This window comes from Ruditapes philippinarum, unplaced genomic scaffold (genome assembly GCF_026571515.1).
Source record: "Ruditapes philippinarum isolate M1 unplaced genomic scaffold, ASM2657151v2 ctg240_1_1_1_1, whole genome shotgun sequence".
NCBI lineage: Eukaryota > Metazoa > Mollusca > Bivalvia > Venerida > Veneridae > Ruditapes > Ruditapes philippinarum.
This window is the reverse complement of record NW_026865789.1, coordinates 98,416-125,089: the sequence shown is the minus strand read 5'-3', so window position 1 is coordinate 125,089 and position 26,674 is coordinate 98,416. Positions and strand designations below refer to the sequence as shown.

Sequence of the window (26,674 nt, the reverse complement as noted above, 5' to 3'; positions counted from 1 at the left end):
ATTATGTTATTTATGGGTATCATATAACTGGCTTCAGTTATCTGGATTCAGATATCCAACTTAAAAGTTGAATTTCTGACAATTACCTCAAATATACCTTGAAATTTGTTCTCAATATCAGAAAATATATTTTAACCAAGTAGTTAGTGTATAATATACTTTTGTAGTGGACTGGAGGTTATCTGATGGAAGTATGGACAACTGTCTTGGAACAGTTTACCTAGACATGGGACGTTATTTTTTAAGAGAGAAGATGTATGAGAAGGCTTACAAGGTTCTGTATGCATTGATTGGTTCAAAGTACAGACAGCATAACCACCATGTTGCATATATCCTCCTTGATATGGCATGTGATAATTTACCTTCACAGAATTATGAACAGCTACCAGAAGATTACAGAATAGCATATGCTGTGGAACAGTGAGTTATTTCAAAATATTTTGATAATACAGAGTAGCAATATAGTTATACAACAATTTCTTTTAGCTGAATAGGACAAATGTTCAGGGAATGCTTTATGACAGAATGTTTCTCTTCTTGTTGACATCAATAATTGAGTATAACAATTTCTCCATATATTCTGGTCAGAAAAACTAGTAATGCAAACTATTTCTTTTCAATTCTTTTAGACAGCCACTGTCCTGTTCCGAGTAATTCTGATTTTTAGCTCACCTGTCACAAAGTGACAGGGTGAGCTTTTGTGATCGCTTTTTGTCCGGCATCCGTCTGTAAACTTTTACTTTAAATGACATCTCCTCATAAACCACTAAGCCAATTTCATCCAAACTTCACAGGAATGTTCCTTTGGTGGTCACCTTTAAAAATTGTTCAAAGAATTTAATTCCATGCAGAACTCTGGTTGCCATGGCAACCGAAAGAAAAAACTTTAAATATCTTCTTTTAAAAAACCGAAAGAGCTAGAGCTTAGATATTTGACATGAAACATCTTCTAGTGAATGTCTACCAAGTTTGTTCAAGTAAAAGCCCTGGGGTCAAAATTGGCCCTGCCCCAGGGGGTCATTGATTTTCCCTATATGCATATAGTAAAAACTTAAAAAATCTTCTTTTAAAGAACCCAAAGAGCTAGAGCTAAGATATTTAGCATGAAACATCTTCTAATGAGTGTCTACAAAGTTTGTTCAAATAAAAGCCCTGGGGTCAAAATTGGCCCCCCCAGGGGGTCATTGATTTTCCCTATATGCATATAGTAAAAACATAAAAAATCTTCTTTTAAAGAACTCAAAGAGCTAGAGCTAAGATATTTAGCATGAAACATGTTCTAATGGGTGTCTACCAAGTTTGTTCAAATAAAAGCTCTGGGGTCAAAATTGGCCCAGCCCCGGGGGTCATTGATTTTCCTTATATGTGTATAGCAAAAACTTAAAAATCTTCTTTGAAAAAACCTTAATAGCTAGAGTTTAGATATTAAGCTTAAAACATCTTCTGGTTAGTGTCTACAAAGTTTGTTCAAATAAAATCCCTGGGGTCAAAACTGGCCATGGCCCAGGGGTGTCATTGTTTTTAACTATATGTGAATAGTAAAAACTTAAAAAATCTTCTTTTAAAAAACCCAATGAGCTAGAGCTTAGATGTTTAGCATGAAACATCTTCTTATGGGTGTCTACCAAGTTTGTTCAAATAAAAGCTCTGGGGTCAAAATTGGCCCCGCCCCGGGGGTCATTGATTTTCCTTATATGTGTATAGCAAAAACTTAAAAATCTTCTTTGAAAAAGCCCAAATAGCTAGAGTTTAGATATTAAGCATAAAACATCTTCTGGAAAGTGTCTACAAAGTTTGTTCAAATAAAATCCCTGGGGTCAAAACTTGCCATGCCCCAGGGGTGTCATTGTTTTTAACTATATGTGTATAGTAAAAACTTAAAAAATCTTCTTTTAAAAAACCCAATGAGCTAGAGCTTAGATGTTTAGCATGAAACATCTTCTTATGGCTGTCTACCAAGTTTGTTTAAATAAAAGCCCTTGGGTAAAAATTGGCCCTGCCGGGGGTGGGGGTGGGGGAGGGCAGAGGTCATTGTTTTTCATTATATGTGTGTAGTAAAAACTTAACATCAAGAAACATCTTCTAATGGGTGTCTTCCAAGTTTGTTCAAATAAAAGCTCTGGGGTTTAAACTGGCCCTGCTCCAGGGGCCTATATACAGGTGAGCAACCTCAGGGCCATCATGGCCCTCTTGTTTCCATTTTTGGGGGGCATTTCAGGTTTAAAACTCACAAGAACATTTTTATGAGCTGATATGTGTATTTAAACCAAGTTTAGTTTGTGGTATTGATTAAATTAGGTGAAGACACACCTTTAAAAAATACTTTGATACACATTATGAATCTATGGGTGGATCTTCAGTAGACTGCCTATCTTTTGGGAAGTTTTACCCCTGTTGTTTTCTTCTTTGTGTAAAGTGAAGAAATCACAAGTTGTGAGTAGTTATGTCAGGTTTAATATTTGTATGATGAAATTGCAATAGCAGGGCTATGTGCCTCTTATGACAACACCTCTTACTATAAATTAAACATATAATATCAGTCGTGGTCTTACAACTTTGACTTTTGTAGGGAACCAGCGGAGGTTAGTTTGATGAAAACATTAGTAACTGGCCACTTGATTCCGAGCAACAATATAGAGGAGGTTGTCCGAGTGATTAGTAGACATCATGATCAGGTCAATGCTTCTGAGGTGTTTATACATACAATGGCCTGGTGTATTGATGGTGATGGACAGATAAATGAGGAATTACAGCAAGCTATTCTGTCAGAAGGTTTAAGGAAGCACCCTGAAGACTTGGTAAATATAAATTCCTTATCACATATCAATAAATCAAAGCACAGAATGCGCTGACTTTGTTAGGGTCTCAGAATGTCAGAAAGGTGAAGGTTGTGAGATTATAAACCAATTTGTTTTTGTATAGTGCCACCAATGCTGTTTCCTGTGTTATTACTGTAGTAAATTGGCTATAAGGCTAATTGCAACACTGATATTCAATTCAATGTTTATTTGGCTTAAACAATTAGAGTTGCCTTAACTGGGATTTGAACTCCAGATCTATCGTTTCCTAAACAAGTGTGTAACCCCTCGACCACGGGGAAGTCATCGTTAACAGCCTGAAGAAAACCACATTATTCTAAATTAGGGTTTGTAACCCTTATTATCCCCCTCGATGGAATCGGGAGGGGGATATAGTTTTGGCGTTGTCCGTCCGTCCGTCCGCACTCACAGGAGAGTAATTATGTGGCTAGAGGGACAATAGGTAACTGTTCTTTCTCTTTGATGTCATTCATTCCGTAATGCTTTTATGTGGCTATTTTCTTTTGTGTGGCTAAAAAGAACAATAGAGTAGCCACATAATTACTGCCCTGTGAGAACGTCCGTCCGTCCGTCCGTCCTTCCATCCATCCATCCATCCATCCATCCGTCCGTCCGTCCGAATTTCGTTTCCGGAGTAGTTCTCTGCAACTACTGGCTGGAATTCAACGAAACTTTATGGGAATCATCAATATCAAGAGGAGATGCGCATATCGTCGGCTTGTTCCGGTCCGACCCTTTAACTCAGAGTTATGGCCCTTGATTAGTTATGTAGTATGCATATAGAGTAAAAATCGTTTCCGGAGTAGTTCTCTGCAACTACTGGCTGGAATTCAACGAAACTTTATGGGAATCATCAATATCAAGAGGAGATGCGCATATCGTCGGCTTGTTCCGGTCAGACACTTTAACTCAGAGTTATGGCCCTTGATTAGTTATGCAGTATGCATATGGAGTAAAAATCGTTTCCGGAGTAGTTCTCTGCAACTACTGGCTGGAATTCAAGGACACTTTATGGGAACCTTCAATACCAAGAGGAGATGCGCATATCGTCGGCTTGTTCGGGTCAGACACTTTAACTCAGAGTTATGGCCCTTGATTAGTTATGCATCCATCCTGGGTCCTCTTTTGTAAAGCTGATGTATTCATCAGTCATTCATGAATTTTATTTCTTTACATCTATGTTTCTATATTATCGTATATATCCTGAAATAATTAATAAAGTTTAGTAAACTGAATATATTTTATAGGTAATCAAGGAGGGGATCTTTTATAGGTGTATAATAAAAGGAAATTAGGTTAAGCTTTCAGAGGCCTTCGGTCTTTTCAAAACTGCTTCGAGCAAATTTCAAGGCATCAGAAAGCTACTACAAAATTATTTTCTGTATATGTCTGATACATATGCATTTCAGTTGAGTTATTGTGACTTAAAAAAGATATAAATCTAATTAGAAAATTTTCTTTGGAATTGTTAAGATGATCTTTTTCTTTCAACAGGATCTTCATATAAATTTGGCAAAGAGTTATTGTAGGATAGATAGACAAGATCTGGCTCTGCCTCATGCTGTAAAGGTAGCTGACCAGCAACTTGACAATCCTCAGTTACTCTTGTTTACAGCACACACAGCTGCCCAGGCAAATGAACACGACGTCTGCTCAAAATGGTGCACATATCTCCTGGAACATTTCTCTGATGAAAGTATTACCACACCGGTAAAGTTTGGAAATATTTCTATATATATCAACAATTTAAATTTACAGCTAATTATTCGCTGTCAGATTTCATCTCTGTTTTTAATATGAAAAATATACACAAAAATCTTTTCCCGTTTTAAAACCAAAGGTAAATTTCAATGACTTGATAACTATACTGTTCTCCTCAAAGCTCATGATAGCTAGGCTTTCAACATGGAATCAAACTGACCATACAAATAAATACTTTCTGCTATATAATACAACTTACAAGGAAACAGCAACATACACTCTAGTTAAATAATCAAACTATGTCCATCTTTTCAACAAGAAATATTTCTTCTACAAACAAAAGATGATTGTTTCAGGCACATTTAATTTTAATAGCCTCTTGGGACTTTTTTTGCATAAATAAGTAAAATGTTGTTCAAATTCACTATCATACACACAGATTGAAAAATTAATTTTTAGCTGTATGAAAAATATATAGGACAACTTTGACTAATGTAAACACTGCCTGCATGGAAATAGGTTATTACATTGAGATTAATGCTTCATTAGGTTGTGCTGTCTTCATATCCTGTAAGCTGGTTGGCTTTGGCCCGTAGTTTACCAAAATTAATTTTGAGGTCATTAAGTCAAAAACAAATGTCGCATTGACACATTTTGTTAAATCCTTGTCCATGCAAAAACTTGAGAAGTGTTGCGAATATTACAAGGAGCATTCCCAAGCTTATGGCAAGTTGATGACCCCTTTTGATTTTGAGGTAACTCAGGCAAAGGTGAAGGTCACAGGGCACTCATGTTAAATTTTTGTCAGATTTGTTCTGGTTGTTTTCTTTTATTTTTCAAATGAGTCCAATCACATTTTAATTTTGTACATCTTATGACACCACATACTTTGGGTGTATAATGCTCTTGACACACATAAATCTTGTTAAAATAGACAGGTGATGTCAACAGACTTTCTACAGATAAGAATTTCAATGTTAAATCCTTGAACATTTATCATAATTTTTGCACAAACATTTCTATGAAAAATCGTTGTTTATTTATGGTGTTGTTTTTACCTTTTTTTAAGGTGCACAACATAATGAAGTATGCTGATGAAATGAGGGAAAATCAACAGCAAGAAGACCAGTCTACCAACCAGGAACAGTCTACATGAGTTATATATAGAAATAGTGAAACAAACTGCTTTTAGCAACATCTAAACACTTCTTTAAAAAATCTCAGCCTGCTGTTTTGAACCTGAAATTCCTTTCATTACTTTTTATGCTTCCCTGAATGATATAATTAACTCTTTCTTATTTACGCATCTTCCTTTCCAAGGTGCTCCTTTGCGGAGCATCCATTATTATCAATGTATCATAGTTTAATGTTTCTGTGACCCACTTTGTTTTGTTTATATATTATAATTTTGTTGCATCTAAATGACCTGTGATTTTGATATTGTGATAATATTTGATATTTGTCATGTATTCTTTACATATTTATAGCCATTATTTTACAAGATATTTTATGATTTTGCCCATTTGAAATTTTTACTAACTTGTATAAACATCATCATTTATGAATATCCGTCCAATAAATTTATATATTTTTTCAAAGTTTTTGTATCTTTACTTTTGCATAATACAATTAGTTATTTATAGCTCAAGGAAGGACTTTGATTATACAATATCTCTATATATTTATCTTCATAAAGCTCTTTTTAAAGATTTCTTCAGAGATTGTCACTTATTTCATGTTCAGCATTCAGGACAAGATCATACCAAGTTGATTTGGTTTTTTGGTCAAAAAGAATTTTTTTAGATAAGCTCTACATATCATTTTCTACAATCATTATCCTTATGTGCAAGACATTCTATTAGTGTTTTAAATGTTGGTATATCTTTTGATACCTTATGTCATATTTTGTTTTGGCTTGAAGAGAAGTAAAACCATGACCTATTTCTATTTTTACTTACAGCATTTACAAATCCAATTGTATTTAATTTTGTATAGATATGTTTACATTCCAACATGTTTAACATCTAATAAAACCTAGAATCTTAATTTGTACTTGTCGTTTTCATCATTTATTTTATCAGCCTATTTTTGTTTAAATGGCATGTTTTTGACAGGTAAGTATACTTAAAGGGATACTCAGGAAAATTTATGACAAAAATATCAAAGTTATCATATGTACTCAAATCACACTAAATGACATTTGTAAAAGTCCCAGCATGAATTTCTGTAAAAATGCTATATATTTTGGGTCTGAAGCGTAAATATATCTATATATGTTGAACGAAATTAAAACGCTGACAGACACACCGAGTTGTTTTAAAACTAGTAATGTGACTTGAACAAATCTGGAAGTTACAATAACAGATATTATGGATATATTATGATGAAACAAACCTAAATCAATTATTTGATGATATTCTTCAACGTTAAGTTATATGAATTCCTTTCTCTTTAGCATATTTCTTTACTGTTGGCAACTTGGCATTATTTGTACAGGTTTCTATGAGCCTATATGTTAAACCTGTAGCCTGCTGGCTGTAACAGATTCTACCCATGCCAACAGTGCACAGCTGTCTTGCTGGTCATGGTCTTCACTGATTAATATTCAATTAGTTCTTTAAAAATTTCCTGAAAAATGATAATGATTTGATGCAGATTGAAAGATTCCTGAAAAATGATAATGATTTGATGCAGATTGAAAGATTCCTGAAAAATGATAATGATTTGATGCAGATTGAAAGATTCCTGAAAAATGATAATGATTTGATGCAGATTGAAAGATAGACAAGTCCATTTAAGATATTTAGCATGGTATGGATTTAATTATATATTTTAGACAATAAGTTGCTGAAAAGTCAAAAAGTCAATGTGTCTGGTGTTTTATCTGAACCAGCTGAAGTTGTCTCAGGAGTGCCACAGGGCTCAGTCCTTGGGGGCCCCTACTATTTTTGATATACATAAATGACATCCATCTTCATGTTAAACAGTCGACTACTGATATGTTTGCAGACGACACTTCCCTTGAAGTACTTTAACAGAAATGAATGATAATCTTCAAACAGATCTTGATAGTGTTAGCACATGGTGTACGCAAAATGCAATGATATTAAATGCACAAAAAACTAAGGCCATAAATTTCTCTATAAAAAATACTAAATCAAAAAATACTGCTTCATCTACTCTGCACCTTCAAAACAAAGAGATAGAATTTACAGACACTGTACTAGGAGTCCAGGTTGACAAAAATCTTAAATGGAAAACACAAATTCAAAATATTATTAAAAAATGCAATTCACAGCTCTATTTGCTTCTTAGAATCTCCAGAAAACTTTTTTAATGCTTATATTTTGCCACATATTGACTACTGTTGCACTATTTGGGGAAACTGCAGTAGTGAATTACTTTCAAAAATTGTCAACTTTCAAAAAAGAGCTGCAAGAATTATTTTAGACAAAAGTTTTGATACCCCATCAAATATTCTATTTAAAGAATTAAATTGCATGTCCTTTGACCAAAGAATTATGTACAAAAAGGCAATCCTCATGTATAAATCTATAAATGAACCATCCTTTCCTATTTATATGAAAAAGAAATTCCAAACAATAAATGACAAACATGACTTTAACTTAAGATCTATACAAAATGAAAAACTAACTGTACCCAAACCAAAAACAGAAGTTTTTAGAAAATCATTTAATTACTCTGGTCCTGTGGTATGGAACAGCATACCAATCCATATTCGAAATTCTGATACTATGAGGAAATTTCAATCCTCCTATATCCAGTGGCAATTTTCTAACTAATTGTTTGTACATATTGTTTCAAAAACATATACTTTCCATGCTGAAGTTATGAAAATGTCACTTCTCTATGTAAGAAGAAAAAATTGTTTACTTATTTATTGTATTGATGATGTTTAATGTACATATTTATGTTGTCTAAATGTTGATTGTGATTGTATTTTATGTTGTTTTGTATATACTGAGGCCCGCATGGAAGATCGGGAAACTGAATGTGTTAGCCTCATAAAATAAAGTCGTTACTTACTTACTTACTTACTTACTAATATCTTCATTGTTACTTTGGGGAAAACAAAATGATGAGTTCCGACATGGATTTATAATAAAGTGGTTCAGAGTACTTTTAATATCCTTTGATCATTTTCTCTCTCGGTGATTTAAGAATGTGACTATTTTGACTAGAGTTCACACAGTTTCAAGAAATATGCTCAGAGTTAATTGAAAATTTTATTTTTAAGCAATACTTTGCCAGATGTGAGTTAAAAGCATTGCAACGCTTTTCATTTGTAGGTCATTTTATGCTATAAAAATTATTATTCAGGAAAAACAGAGTGAGCAAATGATCTGAAATATTTGCACATAAGTTATAGACTCATCAAATGGTACAAATATCTCGAAAGTTATTACCATTCCTCAATGTCGTATAACCTCAATGGAGTTCCTTAAACTAAAAATACCACAAATTAATATTGATAAGTTCATAAGAAAACCCAGCAAATTAAGACTGTAATTTTACTCCCAAAAACCATGTACAGAATTTATATATAAACATCACAATTGTCCAAAGAGAAGCAAAGGTCATTGGTTTCAGTTTCCATCTGCTATTTAATGACATATTAAGAATGAAATGAATTTTCTGAAAAATATGTTTTGGAGAAAAAACGGCCTGAAATATTATTTTGAATCCTTGATAAAAAATTGTCTTTGGGCATATTATTCCCTACCTCAGTACACTCTTTGTTTGGCACATGTATATATTTTAAATCAAACATGTTAAAGAACAGATGAAAGCCATCAACCATAGATGTATGCCAGAGAGAGAGAGACTTTTTCTCACAAAATAAGTTCTATATTAATCATATAAATAATAAAATAAGACTCTTTAATCATTTGATCTTCTTTATTTCTTTAACGAACATTTTAATCAAGATCATTTCTAACAATATTCAATAACTTCAACTGGAACTTAATGTTTTAAAATTGGTTTCCTTTGAACAAAACCTTAAATTCTCTTTCAAAACAAATATTTAACATAAACACATCAACATTTGATTAAAATAGTATCAAAAGAGTGAGTAAAATTTGTATCAACCATCATTCTTAAAAACAATAACAACTAAAGTCATACCTCCTGCATTCTGCTTTGTCAATGGATTATGGAATTTTATTTTGATACATCATATTGACTAAAATATACTCTTGACAAATATTTTTAAAGGGCAATAACTCCTATATGATGCAAAAGAAATATGGTTCTTGATTGATGTATTTCTCCTAAATGTGATTTAAATATCTATGAAGTTTCAACTTGATACCTCAAATAGTTCTTGAGTTATGCTCCATACAAGTAAAACAAGATAGCTGGACAGGCAAACAGTTTGAAGATGGACTTGGTGATTTTTAGTATAAATGGCCCTTTACAAGTTTGTTGTTCCAGTGAGTATAAAAACACACAGATAGTTAGTAAAGCATGTTATCACCTGTGCTTGGTGTTAAGTGGTAATTAAGTTTACCCTGCACAAATATCATCATTATGCAAAAATAACTTGATGTTTTTCTCAACTAAAGAAGCATTGTATATGACAACAAACATCTGTTCTATGACATTGTACTATAATATGCTATAACTAGCCCCATATACCATTTTCCTATCACAAATAACCAACATAACTTGCCTTTACTATTTTTTCTAAATAAAAATAGTGCTTCCCAATAGAAAAAAAACTTGTGTCCTAAAGTTTTCTCCCGAAAATAAAAAATAATTACACCTCTTCCTCAATATACAGCATCCCCTTATCATTGACCAAAGTCCCATAATTAAATATTCTTGATAGATTACTTAAAGAAACAATTTAGAACAACAACGTTAACACTATTAATTTAAGACAATGTTTTCATTACCAACAGTCTTCTGACATTTACTCTATGACAGATCACACTTTTTTCACAATGTCTATATTCCAAAACAATCTTTATTTTCTTAGACCTCTATATCCTTTCCCTTATTCAAGCAGCCAAATCCACCAGTCTGATGTCCTTGTAGTAATAACACATTGCACGGTTCAGCAAAATGTTTCTAGAGTTAGAGTACTTTCAATAATTCCAGTCCAATTCTACCTCTGTCTATTTCTACACTTATGATCTTTCCTTCAATTTTCTCTCCCAGTTTCAGCTGATATTTCTGCCTCATATTTGGTAAACACATCTTTGTATTGTGCACTAAGGCATTCTGCCCAACACCAATGTCAACAAAAGCACCAAAATGTGTTACATTACTGACCTTGCCAGTAACTTTATCACCAGCTTTTAGATCATTTATAGACTTAACTCCACTCCTGAACAATGGTTTCTCAAATTCTGAAAAATCAAAATTTCTTATGTTTATTTATAAACATCAAGCTATTTACATGTACTTTAAAGTCTGGTCATCAATGCTTCCTTTACAACCATATGCAACTTATGTTTGCTATATTTTTTAATTCCATACTATATTTGGTCTTCTTAAAACATGCAATTACTGAATTTCAATTATCCACTTTTTATGCTTGGAAAAAGGTATAACTGTGGGAGATTTTCTCTATCAAATGGAAAAAGCAAATAAAAATCATTCTTAAACAATATTTTAGAGCCAAAATTAAATTCCTAGACATAATTAAATAATTTCACACCTTATAAAATGTATCTGATTAACTTACAGCATTTGCACCACATGATCTTCCAATATAAATCATAATTATCAATTTAACATTGATTTCATTTCTGAGTCAAAAAAATTCTTATCAAATCCATATTGTACTCAACAGAGCCATGTTTTCATTTCTTTCTAATTTTTAGTACAAAAAAATCCATGTCAAATCCATTTTGTATCCTGTCTAGTGGTGTTTTTTTTTCATTTCATTTTCTGAGTAAGAAAATCCATATCAATTCCTTATTGTACTTGAAGTAACAAAGTTACCTTGTTTTGTACTATACTAATTCTATTGGACTTGCATCAGCTGCAAAACCTATATAAGACTCGGTTAGCACCTCGTCCAATATAAGTATAAATATAGCTATGTACTTGTCCAAAAGAATTAAGTATTGTACTCAACAAAAGTAACGATGTCATAATACTGGTACTGAAAACTGTAAACCAAAAGTGATACAACCTTTCACAGCTAATGATCTACTTATATGTATATAAAACCTCTTACCATCTCTGAGATCATATGATAGAGGTCTGACTAAAGCATCTGTTATCAACTTTATAGTTGGTTCTCCTGTGTCTAGTTCACTACAAAGTTGGGATATACCTGTAATATAATTGTTACCAGTTTTCAGATATTTACCTTGAATAATATGGTAAAAACAATGAAATATAGACATGTAGTGACAATTTTTTTTTATAAAGGCCTGTCAGATAAACAGTGTGTTTAACTATTCTTAGTGCTTGACAGTAAAACAAGAGCTATCAGAAAGATTGTAAGTTTACAAACCGGAAAAATTTAGTGACAATGCATGTGAATCTAGGATACTAATCTACATACCAGTGGTTTTGAATATCAAGCCTCGACAAAAAACCTTAACAAGTGTTTCAAGTTTTATGATGGGGAATAGGATATCATTTCAATGTATTTCATATTTGACACAAAACCACAATATAGTATTGTTCACACAGACTTGACCAGGGATACATGGGATACACAAGGCGACATAGTAGATAATTCATGTACTTCAGTTTCATAAAGTGTACAATTTTCTCAGAATTTTTATTCCAAATTAATAAAGCAGAATGCAATGAAATGCAGTAAAAATACTTGCTATTGGTTATCAAGAATTGTTGAACTTTTTGGATGAAACTTTCCTGGCCCAATTGTGTTCCAGTAACACCTATCCTTCTTAGTAAACTGAAAAGAGTACCAGTAATGTACTTTGTTATCACAAGTCAAATCTTAATATAGCCACCATATTCCAAGGTTATTACAATGTAACACTCCATTTTAATTTTTACAACAGAAGCATTTCTAAAATACATATTACTGTGTCATTGGGAAAACTGTCCCAGAGCCTCATTACACATTTAATTCCAACCTTTTTCATAATGTTAAGGGAGCTAAACGCAATTAATAATGCCATGTACATGCATGATATATGGAGGGTATTGTGAGAGCAGATTAAATACTAAATCTATTGAACATGTTCAATAAAATTATATTATGTGAGCCTCTTGCAAGCATATTATTATTAAAAAATCAGTAATAAACCAGCACAAATATAATATTCTTTTATCAAATAAAGACTGTTCAAAGTGAAAAATCATTTTTCATTGACACCCCCATTGTATAATGCTAATATTTAGTGCATCTACACTTTATTTGTATAACAGAAATTACGTCACTTCAAAATATATGCACTACCATGCAATACCGTCGCAAAAGCGTCACTGTTTTGTGGTAATATGGTATATATGTTGGTAAGCATCAATAGATTTGTTAACTGCAGGAAGAAATAAAGTGCAAGTATACCTATGCGTTATATGGTAGGATTCAGGATGTATCCAGGTCCTGTCAAGAGGCTCAGGTAAATATTCTATCGGATCTTTCTTTTTTGTTTTCTTCCCTTTTGTTGTTTTTACAGTCTTTTCAGTGTCAACATTCTCACTTGTTCTAAAACAAACCACAATAATCATCATCAATAAACTACATTGTATATAACTGTTAGTTGTAGAAAGATGTTCTACCTTTATAACTAGAAAAATGCCTACATTTGACATACATTACCCTGAACTAATAAGAACCATGGGCAACATGATATATATAACTTTCATAGAAGCTGACTAAATATTGCTGCATTTTTAATAAATGGGCATAGTATTTTCAACAGAGATTTGTATGCCATGAGGCAGGGGTCTTTTTTCACATCAGAACATCATCTAAAATTTTCAAAAAGGATCACAAGTTAATGATTCATACTCTGGCTCATATAAATTTAAGAAAAAAGATGTATATGTACTTCTTCAAACAATATGTGATCCCCAAAATGAGCCTAACTTTGTCCTACAATGGCATAGTTCATTCAACATAACAGAAGAATGCTACATACCAAATACCTAGGCTCTGGGCCTTTCAATTTCTATTTTTTACTGATTATATTTAGACAAGAATTAGGGCAAGAGAAGTTTGGTAAAAAAATGCTACCATGGAGTTTTCTGTATCTGATATTTTTTAAATAAATTGAGGACAAATAACTGATACATATAGACAATAAGCAATCTATAACATTACTCACCTCTGAGTAATGTAGTAGACTACTATTTTGATTACAAATAAATGAAATTTTACATCAGCAATAATTTACCAATGTGTCATAATCAATAAACTGACTATTACCCCAGGTTAGTATTGGATGAATGTACTCGTATAAATCCTGCAGCTTGTTCATATGTCTTTGCTCCCAGTCCCTTTACTGCTTTCAACTGTTCTCTACATATAAATGGCCCAAACTGGTCCCGGAATTCTAGAATTTTCTTTGCCCTGGCAGCAGATAGGCCAGAAACATGACTAGAAAAATATGAAACACTTGTTACACACATCATACTTGACTCAAGATTAAGCAGCAAGAAGCTAAATATATTCCTTAAAAAGTTGAACATATGTAATAAATTTGTAAGTTCCCTTTTTGTGTTATAAATTAAAAAAAATAAAATTATCACATATGATTTATATTTGATTGATTTATGTTACTTTGTTTATCTTATTTATTATTCTAGTTAAAGTTTAACACAATAAATGTTACCTGAGAAGACATTCACTACAAGTGTTAACATCAACACCAACAAAACTCACACATTCTTCTATTGTTGAATCTAGAGATGTCTGCAGTTGATTTTGAGGCATATCATGCTGTGAAAAGGAAAATAAGTCTGCAAACACTAACGTTTTCAAAAGAAACATTTTATAAAAACTAACCTGTTATTCAATAACAATATGTTTGATATGAAATAGTGTATACGGGGATTCCATTAAATTAAAAAAAAACTAAGGTGCTTCTTATTGTTAGTGTTACAGCGCTTACAAGAAAAAGGCAGAAAGAATTGTTAAAGAAAGTTCTGAAAGTATACAGGTGGTTTGCAAGATGTTGCCAGGGATTTTAACCAGACAGAGTCATAATGAAACCCTAATAAACATTATCAAATTAAGTTGTGTACTTCTGTGTATCCTGATAGTATATTTCAACTGTATACATATATGTGTAATCGCTTAACTATGAGTAAATACTTATGATAAAGTGTTTTCTTCTGAACAACAAACAACAAAATAAAAATGAAATAATGATGATGAGTGACTAACCTGGTATTGCCCTACACCAAGATGTTTGGGATCTACTTTAACAAACTCGGACAGTGGATCTAACAATCTTCTTCCAATAGAAACTAAATATAAAACAAAATTTCTTAATATTAATGAAAGTTTACAAATATTTATTTCATGATTTCCTCCACAAGGGTGTTGGGAAAATATGGTATGTCTGTTTTATTAACACTAGATGTCATTGAAAAACAAATTAATAATGTAACCTCTTACAATATCCTTGTATATTAATAGATACCTAGCTTATTCTAAGGGCATGGGAAGACCAGTATTCAATAGATGGCTACATGACATGCAACCTTAGGTAGTATTATAAAGTTAATGCATAAAATATCAAGTTATCATATTTTACATGACACTTCATATGAAAGCAGAAGAAAGTTTCCACTGCTATTATTTTGGCACTATCTACCATCAAATAAGATTTATTTTAAAACATTTTATATTATTCTTCAGTCAGAAACAGGGTTCATAAAAATTTCTCTGCGACAATTGATACAGACATTGAGTCTAATGGTCAGAAATCATCTGAGATCAGTAGTCAGTCACTTGCGAGAAATTGGATATAATTGGTTAGTTTATCAGGCAAGTCAGTAAGTGGATCTACCGCCGAGGTATGCTTAATTACGAGTCAAAATTGGCATAAAAAAACAGAAAAACAAACTAAGAACCAAGTTCATACAACTTTACTTATCATTGTCAATCCACTTCCTAGAACTTACCAGTAATGGTGTCATATTAGGAAACATTGCCATGACCCAAGTAGGTCTCAATCCCAAAATTCCTGGGTTGAGAGGCAGATACCTTAACATTTCAAACTCAGCTCATTTTCATAAAATCAAAAAAATACTGAAATAGGTTACCTGCCCCACGCAGGGATGGATCCAAGATTGGCATTTCTTTCTGGGCAGCATCAGAAACACTGTATATTGAGGCTCCACTCTCACTCACAATGCTTTAATATATAACAACTTTATAAACACTTGGTGCTTTACTTAAAAAGCTTTAAATACCAAGGAACTATCTGTACATTTAATCTTGTTTGTATATTTTGCTGGTTGGCACATTTTTGGTCATATCCCAGAGGTTGATCCATAGATCTGGCTTTCCTGGATAACTAACAAGTAATTACCAATATCTCCAGTATTACCACCAGCAGTTTTTGTTCCAATAAGTGATTCATATAATCTCCAAGTTAAAATCAAGCAAGGGATAATTGAAAATCAAGAAAATCAATTACGAAGCAATTTTTATGACCAAATGGATCTTTCCATATTCATACTGTTATGTTCATTTCCTGAGCCCTACTACAACTGCATGACTTAAATATGGCATCAATAATAAATACAAAAGCAATATTCTTAAATGCTGCCAAAACATGTCTGTTTAGAATATGTATATATAAAATATCAGATATACCAGTATTTTAGCTTATTGAATGTATTCTGTATAAGTTCTGATACAACTGCCTCTGTCTCCCTGCAGGCAACACCATTTCCAACACCAATCACTTCACATCTACAATATAACATTTCAAACATGTCACATGGTCATTTATACACTGACAGAAAAACATTTTAACTATCAAATACTTCACAGGATTCCTACAACTTACGGGTATTTTCTGACCATTACTATCAGAACAAGATGGCCATGACAGCCATAGATTGCTCACATGAAACCAATTGTTTTTGAACAATCTTAATTATAAATTTACCTGACAATGCCATACACCATGTATCATAGCTTTAAGCCTTGTGCTTTTAAAGAAGCAGATTTTTAAAGATTTTCCCTGCATAAGTCCATATAAAATTATATGACCTCTGGGGCAGGGTCAATTTTGACCCCAGGGTGATGATTTGAACAAACCTAGTTGTGGTCTACAATACATTGCTACAAACAAAACATGTAGGCTCTAGGTCTTTCAGTTACAAGATTTTTCAAAGTTTTTCTTATACATGTCTATGTAAATTTAAATGACCCTATACATGGAACCAATTTTTACCCCAGGGTAGAGTTGAACTTGGTCGAGGTCCACTAGACAATGCTATACACAAAATACCTAAGCTCAAAGAATTTGTGTTTGGGAGTAAAGGCTATTTACAGGTTTTCCCACATAAGTCTTTGTAAAATCAATTTTATCCCAGGGCTATGCCAATGTTGACCAAATGGTCATAACATGAACAAACTTGTTAGTGGTCCGATATACAATACTACACACAAATATGTAATAAGCTTTAGGTCTTGCAGTTATGAAGAAGATGATTTTAAAGGAGTTTCCTAAAAAAGTCTACACAAAATCAAACCACCACCCCCACCCAGAGCAGGGCAAATTTTGACCCTAGGGTGATAATTTTGACCAACTTGTTAAGGTCCACTAGAAAATGCTACAAATGAAACATCAAAGGTCTAACCCAGCAGTCATTGAAAACAATTTTTGATTTTATTTTCCTTTATGGGTCAGGAAGCAAAAGTAAAATTTATGGTCATAAATATTTTAATAAAATATCTAACAATTCTATAAAAAAATTTGGCAATAATCAATACTTACACATGAAACATAACATTTTATACACATCACATTTATCATCATACTTATTTATTACTTTACAATACCTTATTTAATCACAAACAAGAACACATTTTTGATAAATTCTAAACATAAAAGCAAGAACATTGTGTATACATGTATACATTACACCCTATTCCAGAGAAGAGAAAAGTTACCTGTGTTTTATTATAAAGTTCTGAAGCCTGTTTATTTCTGCCTGTTTCTTTTGTTTCATACTATGAAGGTACACAACTCCTGTGTCAAGGATCTGACCTAAAAACGTACATTATCATGTATTGTTTAACAACGTCAACAGTTATCCTAACTTATATTATCCATTATTACCCTTTGTTGACTTTTTAAATGGCTACAAAAGACTTTGACAGCAAAATTCAAGTTTAAATATTTTTCTAGAAACATTTCAACAATCCAAGTCCTTCTGTTGCATCACAAGACATTACTTTCAATCTAGAAAAAAATAAGAGGGTCACCATGATTGACCCTGGATTGCTCAACTGTCATACTTTGCTGGACAAATTGGCAAATTTTCTTGACTACTGTGACATGATTAATATAAATTTTGTAGAGGACAAAAAGGTGATGCTACATGCCAAATATCTAAGCTAAGTGGTTTAGGTGATGTTAAATGAAATTGACAGATGACAAATAACTGATGTCTGACACACTCCCATCACAAAAGCTTACCTCTGAGCACTTTGTTCTCAGGTGAGCTAAAATTAATTGTAAAATGTAACATTAAACAAAGACTGACCTGTATTAGAAATTACAGCAATTTTACAACCATTAGTGAATCCAGGATCTATAGCAAGAATAGTGAGACCTTTCAATGGGGCAGACAATAACAGATTCTTCAAATTGCTGGCAAATACTTCAATAGATGATTTTTCTGCTGCCTTTGTTAGATTTGACCTGGAACAGCGATTCAGACATAACAAAATGTTCTTTCTTACATCAAATTAAACATACAGTGTTTATACCGCCAAGATAAAATTCATTTTTATACAGAATGTATGATGCTGTAATATCAAGCTGAAGACACATTGATATGATAACTCTCAGTTATATTATACTGATGCACTGAAATTATAAGTCATACTGACACACTGGCAGGATCATCTGTAGTCATATTATACTGACACTATCAGTATTACCAACAAATTCATATTATGCTGACACACAGATATCATATCTCAACACATAAACATGATAACTTGTACAGTCATGTTGCACTTACACTGACATTACGATCATGTTACACTAACACTTTGACATGATTCCATGGTAACATCACAGTGAGATAATGCTGACACTGACCAGTCCAACACCTATCAATTATGCAATGAAGCTTCTAAAATAATTTATAACGATCCTTTTTATCACCTGACATAAGATTGAACGTAAAACCTTCAATATACACAATGGAAGTCTTCTACTATATTGTTGTAACAAATGGTTCAATAAGCACAAACATCATTTACTGGTAACAACAGTTACCTTACAAGCCTGACAATCTGTGGTTGCATGAGTCTCTGATAGGCATCCTCTATACTCTGATTGATCATCTTTCTGCTAGCATCATTCATGTTATAGGTAAGCCACTTCTGCCTACACAACTTCATCACTACTTCATCTAGAAATTGTGGAATTTCTACCTTCACACGCAATATTTTGTGATGTTCTCCACGATTTATTGCAAGCACCTGTAGGAACATTATTCTTTTAAAATAAAAAAAACACTATACCTAGTTTAGTATTATCATATTATCAAAAGACAACAGATAAATAATTTGGTTATGTTTAAAAAATGTTTCAAGTAAGTTGTAACATTTAATTACATGTATTCATATTAGTACATGTATATACATGTATTATTTTTAAAGTAACGAATTTATCTTTATCAGTAACATTTACATCATGACAAAAAAATCTTTTTGTATGATTTTGTATATTATTTTCACCAGATATCGATATGAGGTTTGAAGCCTGTCTATATCGGAACAACAAATCAATCCAATGTGACAAGTTAGCTGACAAGATTAACAATAGTCTGGTTAACATTTACCAAATCAGTTGACAATTACCTGATGCAGTTGACAATCAACTGCGTGATGAGACTGAAAAATTAGCTGACAAGATTAACAATAGCCCTTCAAGGTTAACATTTTTATTTTTGGTTTTACCTCACACCGACACAGTATAGGTCATGTGGCGACGTTCCAGCTTTACTTGTGGAGGAAGACCTCAGGTGCCCTTCTGTACATTATTTCAGGCACAACCGGCACCTGAGTAGAACCACAACATTTCGTAAGCTAGCTGGATATCTTCCTCACATGAAAGAATCCAAAGTCCCTGTCAAGATTCAAACCCACAGCAGTGAGGGGTAAGTGGTTTGAGGTCAACAACCTTAAGCACTCGGCCACCAACGCCCCAAGGTTAACAATTACTTGATGAGGTTAACAATTACTTGATGAGGTTAACAATTATCTGATGCAGTTCACAATTATCTGAGTGATGAGGTTGAAAAATGTTTGATGAGGTTAACATTTACCTGATGAGGTTATTAATTACAAAAGTGATGAGATTAGCAATAATATGACAAGATTAACAGTTACATGATGAGGTTAACAAATACCTGATGAGGTTGTATTCTATCAACGCTGAACCTATTATCAAAGTAGTTCTCGTATTTATGAGCAGGTTCTTGTTTCTCACCTGGTTTAGGTTGTGCTTTACTTTGTTTTACCTGGCTGGACTGTATCGTAATAGCTCTATGTGTACATCTAGAATTATATATGAATTTAATTTATAAAGATCCTAAATTTTTTAAATCTTCTTTGACTTGGTTAATTACACATCATAAGTGAATTAAAAATGGCTCATCATTAATGGTCAATGAATTTACCAATGTATCAAAACACGAGATTTTTTTTTTCTTTTACAGTTGTTCCATTAATTATAAAACATAAAATTATTATAAAGGGGGCAGGGGACATATTCGAAAGATGGCCCCGGTCAAATTTTTTAATAACTCAGACATGGTGTTTTGAAGGTACTGATAACTTCTGATATTTCTCTGTCATTGTAATTCTTTCTTGTTTGTGTGTAGGAAATGAGATATATTTTTGGGTTTTTACCCGAAACTAAGCATTTTGGTAGCTTTGTATGTATTTCTGACTCTCCGAATGGATGTGAAAAAGTTAAAAATCAAGCTTTGACAGTTGGCGCCAAACAAGTAAGAAATTTCAGATAAATTTTGTGAAAAATCTAAACGTATGACAGACACTTTATTTGTCATTTCTGAAAATGCCATAGCGTGCACTGCGTGTTACTGATATTTTTAAAGGAATCGGGCGGATTCTGGAGTATGCTGCACCTTCATGAAGATTGCCTATATTGGTATATTTTAGGTGTGATTTTGGCTGGGTGGGGGTAAATATAAATTGCTGTCAGTCATTTTTTGAAGGAGCAATGCATGCAAACTATTATTTTCTTCAATGTATGTCATATATCATTGAATAATGCTGTGCAACTGGTTATCTGCCTGTGAAACAGATTTTGAAATATTTGGAATTGTGTTTCTGGTCACACTGAAATACAAAATTTTTTATTTTTAGGTCCCCTGCCCCCAAAGGGTGTCATTACATTTCTCTGATTTTTTCCATGACAGCAGTATCTTTATGGATAATGTCAGCTATGATATGCATCACTCCATTCATTATCTCATCTACATTCTTCAGACCTGAAAATATTATAACACTGCTTGAAGATTGTATACACATATTGTTTAAGACCCACGATATCCAAGATGAAAAGTCTGGTTTAAACTAGTTCAAGTCTACATAAATCATATTTCTAGAAACATTAGAAAACTGAGCATTTGCGAGAAAGTGAAAAAAACTTATCTATTTTTTTTCCAGGTTTATAAAAGGCATGATTAACAGTTACTTCAAAGGAACATAAAATTTCACATACAGTGAAAGTTGAGAAAACCGGACGGCTTCCGGACCGAGGGTTTTGTCCGGTTTTCTCAATGTCCCCTTCCTTTAGCTGTTCAGGATCCTATATACTGAGCAATGGCTTACAAAGGATGCTGTATATTTGCATTTTCATAATTGTGTGTACATATATTGCTAAATAAAGGAATGATAAAAATACAATAAAATATGTTTTTAATTGTTTTTGTCCCATTATTGCATATAAATACAATAAAATTTTGGATTTAAACTAACAGCAGTTACCTCATAACAATAAAGTCTGATTACATCTGCATATGTTTACATTTGGGTAATGAATATTGATCTAACGAACATAGTTTACTTTTTTGTTTATAACAATGCCCCCATTGTAAATATTGCCGATAAATAAATATTGTCAGATAAAGATTTGTAAAGGTAAATGTAGGTCTCGTCTTTTATTAATTGAACTCTAACAATGATAGACAACTCTCGTCGAAACATTTTCGGCCATGGTATAGAACTTAGCGCCGATAAATGTCGTTTCTGTTGCGTTGTCATTTTCGAAACTGAATATAGAAAAAGCAACGCAGTATAAAAATACTCTATTGTTTATTCATACTGATTTTAACTTATCAATTCATCATGCATTTTGGCATTTATATGAAACGGTATACCTTACAATAAATCAAACTGAAAAGAGACATAATAAACAAATCAGGAAATCATTGTTCCGTTACCGCTCAGTTAGCATATTAGACACAACCAAATTGACAAGTACACAAGGTTATTCACACCTTTGTCGTCCTGTATTGTCAGGTTAATAGTCTATAAAATTGACTTTGTAATCCCCTATCAACCGTCCGATATTCGATTTTTACAGATTCCGGTATTGTCAATGTTTAATACAATAGTTTAAAGAAGGGAAAACTTGAGACTGAATTATTTGCCCGGTATTTAGAGAGTTCTGATTTTCTCAGCGTCTGGTTTTCTCGAATTTCACTGTATTAGCACTAAAAAGGAAAAACATGAGCAGCAACAGTTGTATTTTCCATTTTTAGAGGTTTCTAATGTTGTTCTGAATTACTAGATGTAGACATTACTATTCTTCCGAAATATGGGTTCAATATAGTATAAAATTCTCAACTTGGCTGTTGCTGTGACTCACTTTTTCCTAATATACCAAAATTTCACATGTAAATGAACACAGACATATTTACATTACTAGAAGGGCATATAAAAATTAAGTCACTATAATTAACAAGGACCAGGAATACCATTAATCAAACAAATAATATAATAATAATATAGTACTACAAACAAAAACTGCACCCTACACCTCAGGCTTGTCATACAAAACAAATCACCTTTTTCATTTTGTTTTATGAATTTCTGTGCTTCCATCATCATGCCTTCACCTTTCACAAATTTTAATGATAATGGTTCAAGTCCCAATGCCTTTGCACGCTCTGCCAGTGTGCCCTTGTTTCCAGGCTTAAACGGTGCAAACTGAAAAGCAAGCAAGTTTTAATAAAAAATTAAGATTAATACCACTTACATATCATTTCATATATATCTACGTTGTTTTTAAGTTCACATATTCGATTTTTTCATGATGTCACTTTTTATGATGAATAAATAGTTCTAGGCCAGTAAGGCAATACAGATAATGATTACATAACTTAATCATGTGATGTTCTTGTATATATATAATTTTTTATTGCAGAAACTAACATATGTTAAATGTTTCACCAGAAGTCAGATAGATTATAAATACGCACCAGACACTCGACTTCAGTCAGTGTTTGAGCATTACTGAGTGCATTGTCTAACTCCTTTGTCATTTTCTTCTGCTCACATATCACTGACTTGGCTGTCTTTACTTTAGATTCAACACATCTGACAAGTATATTGTTGAAAGATTAAAGTGACATTATGTCCATCCAAGGGTTTATATTGAGTGAAAAATTCCCTTCTATTCTATAATCTACTTAGCATGAACGATATATAACTCACATAGCCCAAGTAAGTATCTATAAATATCCATCGAAATGTATCTGTTACGTTCAAATTATAAAAAAGAGTGGGGCAGTCTTTTATATATTTTAGGCAGATTTATATTTTATCTTAATCAATTTCAAATATCAACTGTTGGTCACTCTGCATTTTAATGGTCAATCTTTTGAAATATAAAGTCAATTCAGCTCAACTTGACAATGAAAATATGAGCATAATGTCACTTTAAAGCAAACTTCTTAAAGTTGTTTCATAAATTTCTTTTTTTTCTTTCTTCTTTTTTATTATATATAATGAATCTGAAAATTCATGGAAGTACTATAATAAGTATATTAGGTGTTTACAGTAAACAGCAGATCAAAATGCAATCAAGGATTTTGGGAACATAACCCATACCCATGGAATTGGGAATTTCAGCGATATTTTGTAAAAAATTGGGAAAAAAATCATGACTGAAATTTTGCAGTGATTTAATGAATGCAAACAATCACTGTCTAGGATGACATCTTCAAACTGTACAGGGTTGTCATTAAGAGGCGGCAGGAGGCCAAAATGCCTGTCTCAAATGCATTATGGGCCGCCTCAAAATTAAGAAAACACTCTTTGTTATGCATGATAAAGACAGAAATGACCGCCTCAAGTTCAAAACAAACCTTCTGCAAAAAATGTTAATGACAACCCTGAAACATTTAAGCACTATTACAGTGAAGAAGTCCATATTTTCAAAGAATTTAGAATTGTTTATTCAATATTTTAATTTTTGTAACTTTCAATTGGGAATATTTTCCTGTGGATTGGGAAAATAATATACTATTTTCAATTGGGAATATGACCCAATAACGGCTATAAAATAAGCCAAAAAAAATCCCTGGCAATTGATATTGTAAAAAATGTTATGTCCTTTGTGATTTGCAAGAGATTACTTGAGACTTAAAATGTAATATGAGCCGCGTCACGACAAAACCAACGTAATGCGTTTGCAACCAGCATGAATCCAGACCAGTCTGCGCATCCCACCAACCCTATTACAAGTAGAGAAGCTGATAGCGAACAGCATGGATCCTGATCAGACTGCGCCAACGCGCAGGCTGGTCTGGATCCATGCTGGTCGCAAACCCATTATGTTGGTTTTGTCATGACGTGACTCAATTATATGTTTCTAGTATGACAAAATCTCTAGACAATGGAAGTGTTGCCGCCAAGTGATTAAGGAGTCTGCCTACAAACCCTAAAATTCATTTCAAGCCCTACAGTACTTGGCTCACAATCTTATGTCCTCATATGACACCAGTACTGGTTAGTTCCGTAAATTGAACATAACATTAGTTTCAAGTTCTCATTATATTCTAATTCAAGGTAAAATATGTATATTTATTAGGGATGGCAACGAGTAACCGGTTAACCGAGTACTCGATCGAACGTCCGAATATCGGTTAACAAAATTGATATTCGATTACTCGGAAAAAATGTATAATTTCTATTTTATAGTTTGGTGTATCCAATTAGTTCAGAAATTAGGAGATGTGCATATACCTTCATAAATACCTGTTAAATGCAATCACAACTTCCTTGCAGAGGTGCGAAAATGATACCATAAATTTAATGAGGCGATCGACAGTTTGACACGCGCACATTTGTCGCTTACGTCATCCGGCCTTTTATGATACACGTATTTAGTAACCTTTAATTGTGTAACACAGCGCAGTTTGTACCCAAATCTTGTTTTAAGGTAACATTTTTGAAAACAACAAAGGGCCGTATTGCTATTATGATATAATAATTAAAGTAGTATTTAGACCCGGTTAAATTTTTGTTGCCGCCGATCAGTCTATTTTATTACAAGAAGAAAAAGATGTTAAACATGTTTTAAACTTGATATTGCATTAATTAAAATGTTCTCAAATAAAATGTCGTTGATTTAATTTTGATTAATTTGTCTCCTTTGCAGTCCTATCTATAGTTACGAATTCTATGAATTTAAATAGAAAACGAAAGTAGCATGCGGACGGTGTTGATATTGTGTGATAAACTTTGAAGATCATTGGAAATCGTCCGAGTAACCGAGTACTCGATCGGAAAAATGACCGAGTACTCGAGTATTGATTTTGGTATTCGTTGCCATCCCTAATATTTATACTGATCTAAATTAAATCTCTAGATCTGTGACCTTCCAAAGTTGCAGATTACTGATATCTTAACTATTGTACATGGTAAATGAATATCAAAATGATATTGGATAAATTGTTTATAAAATTCTTGTAGTAACCTGCAATTTTAACCTAAATGATGGATATTTACCACCAAACAATTTGCATATTATAATAACAATCAATAAGTATAAGTTTTAAGTGCCCCAGATCCCTCATAGCACATAGCTACACAGTACATTGTATTTCCTTTATGGTGCATAATATACTATTGTAAAATTAGTTACCTGAGATCTTCAAGCATGGTACAGGAGTCTCGGAGCTTCTGTACCTCCATACCACCTGTCTGTTCCTTTCTATATCTAGCAATAAATGGAATAGTGCATCCCTCATCCAGTAATCTAACTACATTCTTTGCTGCCCATAATGCCACATCTAAATTAGCACTAATAACTTCATCAACTTTCCATGCCACGACACTCTCTTTATTTTTTACTGCTGGTTTACATTCAGTTTTTTCTTTTTTAACTGCTTTCTTTGGTGCATTTGGTTCTTTCTCTAGTTTTACTTCAAACTTCATTTTCTTGCTTTGGGAAATGCCATCTTCTTCATCCAAAGTGACCGACTCAGTATTTTTCTCTGTTTTAATAGCATTTGATTTATTAGCCTTCCTTTTATTGGAAGAGAGTTTTGTTGATTGCTGACTCATTTTTAGTTTTTACTTTAAATTCTTCATGAACTTTTCCTGAAAAGATCAAATGAGCTACTTTGAGTAAGAAAATTTATGATTAATTTACTACTAGGTCTAAATGCCTCAAGAAGGATGACTTGATGAGGCTGATTCTAAGAAACATATCTCAAAATTTGAGATGTAACATGTTAAACCATGTAATTATTTCAAAGGATTTCAGATTTCTTGACATTAAAGATTCATTTAACCCAAAGCTTTCTTGCAGTACCTAATATTAAATTTTGTACCATGTATACAGCTAAAACCACTTTAATTATTTAAGTCCTAAAAAAGTCTAATAAATTTATAGGAGCCGCAGGCCTTCACACCGAGAGACAGTTTACTGTTCCACAAACACCCATGAAAT

The 26,674-nt window shown here is 32.7% G+C and overlaps 2 protein-coding genes across 3 annotated transcripts in view; one reads left to right on the top strand and one right to left on the bottom strand.

The window, feature by feature from the left end:
- The window catches only part of LOC132730330 (TPR repeat-containing protein DDB_G0287407-like), a 40,797-nt gene extending 34,231 nt beyond the window's left edge, over positions 1-6,566 (top strand). Inside the window, exons 24-27 of the mRNA XM_060716223.1 lie at positions 168-420; positions 2,570-2,798; positions 4,314-4,529; positions 5,590-6,566. Of these exons, the coding sequence (XP_060572206.1) occupies positions 168-420; positions 2,570-2,798; positions 4,314-4,529; positions 5,590-5,676 (785 nt within the window). The 3' untranslated portion in view covers positions 5,677-6,566. The remainder of the gene's footprint in view (positions 1-167; positions 421-2,569; positions 2,799-4,313; positions 4,530-5,589) is intronic.
- A 2,855-nt stretch (positions 6,567-9,421) lies between these two features.
- Positions 9,422-26,674, bottom strand: part of LOC132730335 (S1 RNA-binding domain-containing protein 1-like) — a 30,002-nt gene continuing 12,749 nt past the window's right edge. For both annotated transcript variants that reach the window (XM_060716230.1, XM_060716231.1), the window contains exons 2-18: positions 25,865-26,322; positions 23,196-23,313; positions 22,782-22,923; positions 21,104-21,200; positions 20,094-20,241; positions 18,956-19,161; positions 18,213-18,370; positions 17,617-17,713; positions 16,309-16,407; positions 15,753-15,844; positions 14,869-14,951; positions 14,315-14,421; positions 13,909-14,079; positions 13,045-13,185; positions 12,341-12,426; positions 11,734-11,832; positions 9,422-10,897 (exon numbers count right to left, since the gene is read on the bottom strand). In XM_060716230.1, the coding sequence (XP_060572213.1) occupies positions 10,623-10,897; positions 11,734-11,832; positions 12,341-12,426; positions 13,045-13,185; positions 13,909-14,079; positions 14,315-14,421; positions 14,869-14,951; positions 15,753-15,844; positions 16,309-16,407; positions 17,617-17,713; positions 18,213-18,370; positions 18,956-19,161; positions 20,094-20,241; positions 21,104-21,200; positions 22,782-22,923; positions 23,196-23,313; positions 25,865-26,286 (2,541 nt within the window). In that variant the 5' untranslated portion in view covers positions 26,287-26,322 and the 3' untranslated portion in view covers positions 9,422-10,622. The remainder of the gene's footprint in view (positions 10,898-11,733; positions 11,833-12,340; positions 12,427-13,044; positions 13,186-13,908; positions 14,080-14,314; positions 14,422-14,868; positions 14,952-15,752; positions 15,845-16,308; positions 16,408-17,616; positions 17,714-18,212; positions 18,371-18,955; positions 19,162-20,093; positions 20,242-21,103; positions 21,201-22,781; positions 22,924-23,195; positions 23,314-25,864; positions 26,323-26,674) is intronic.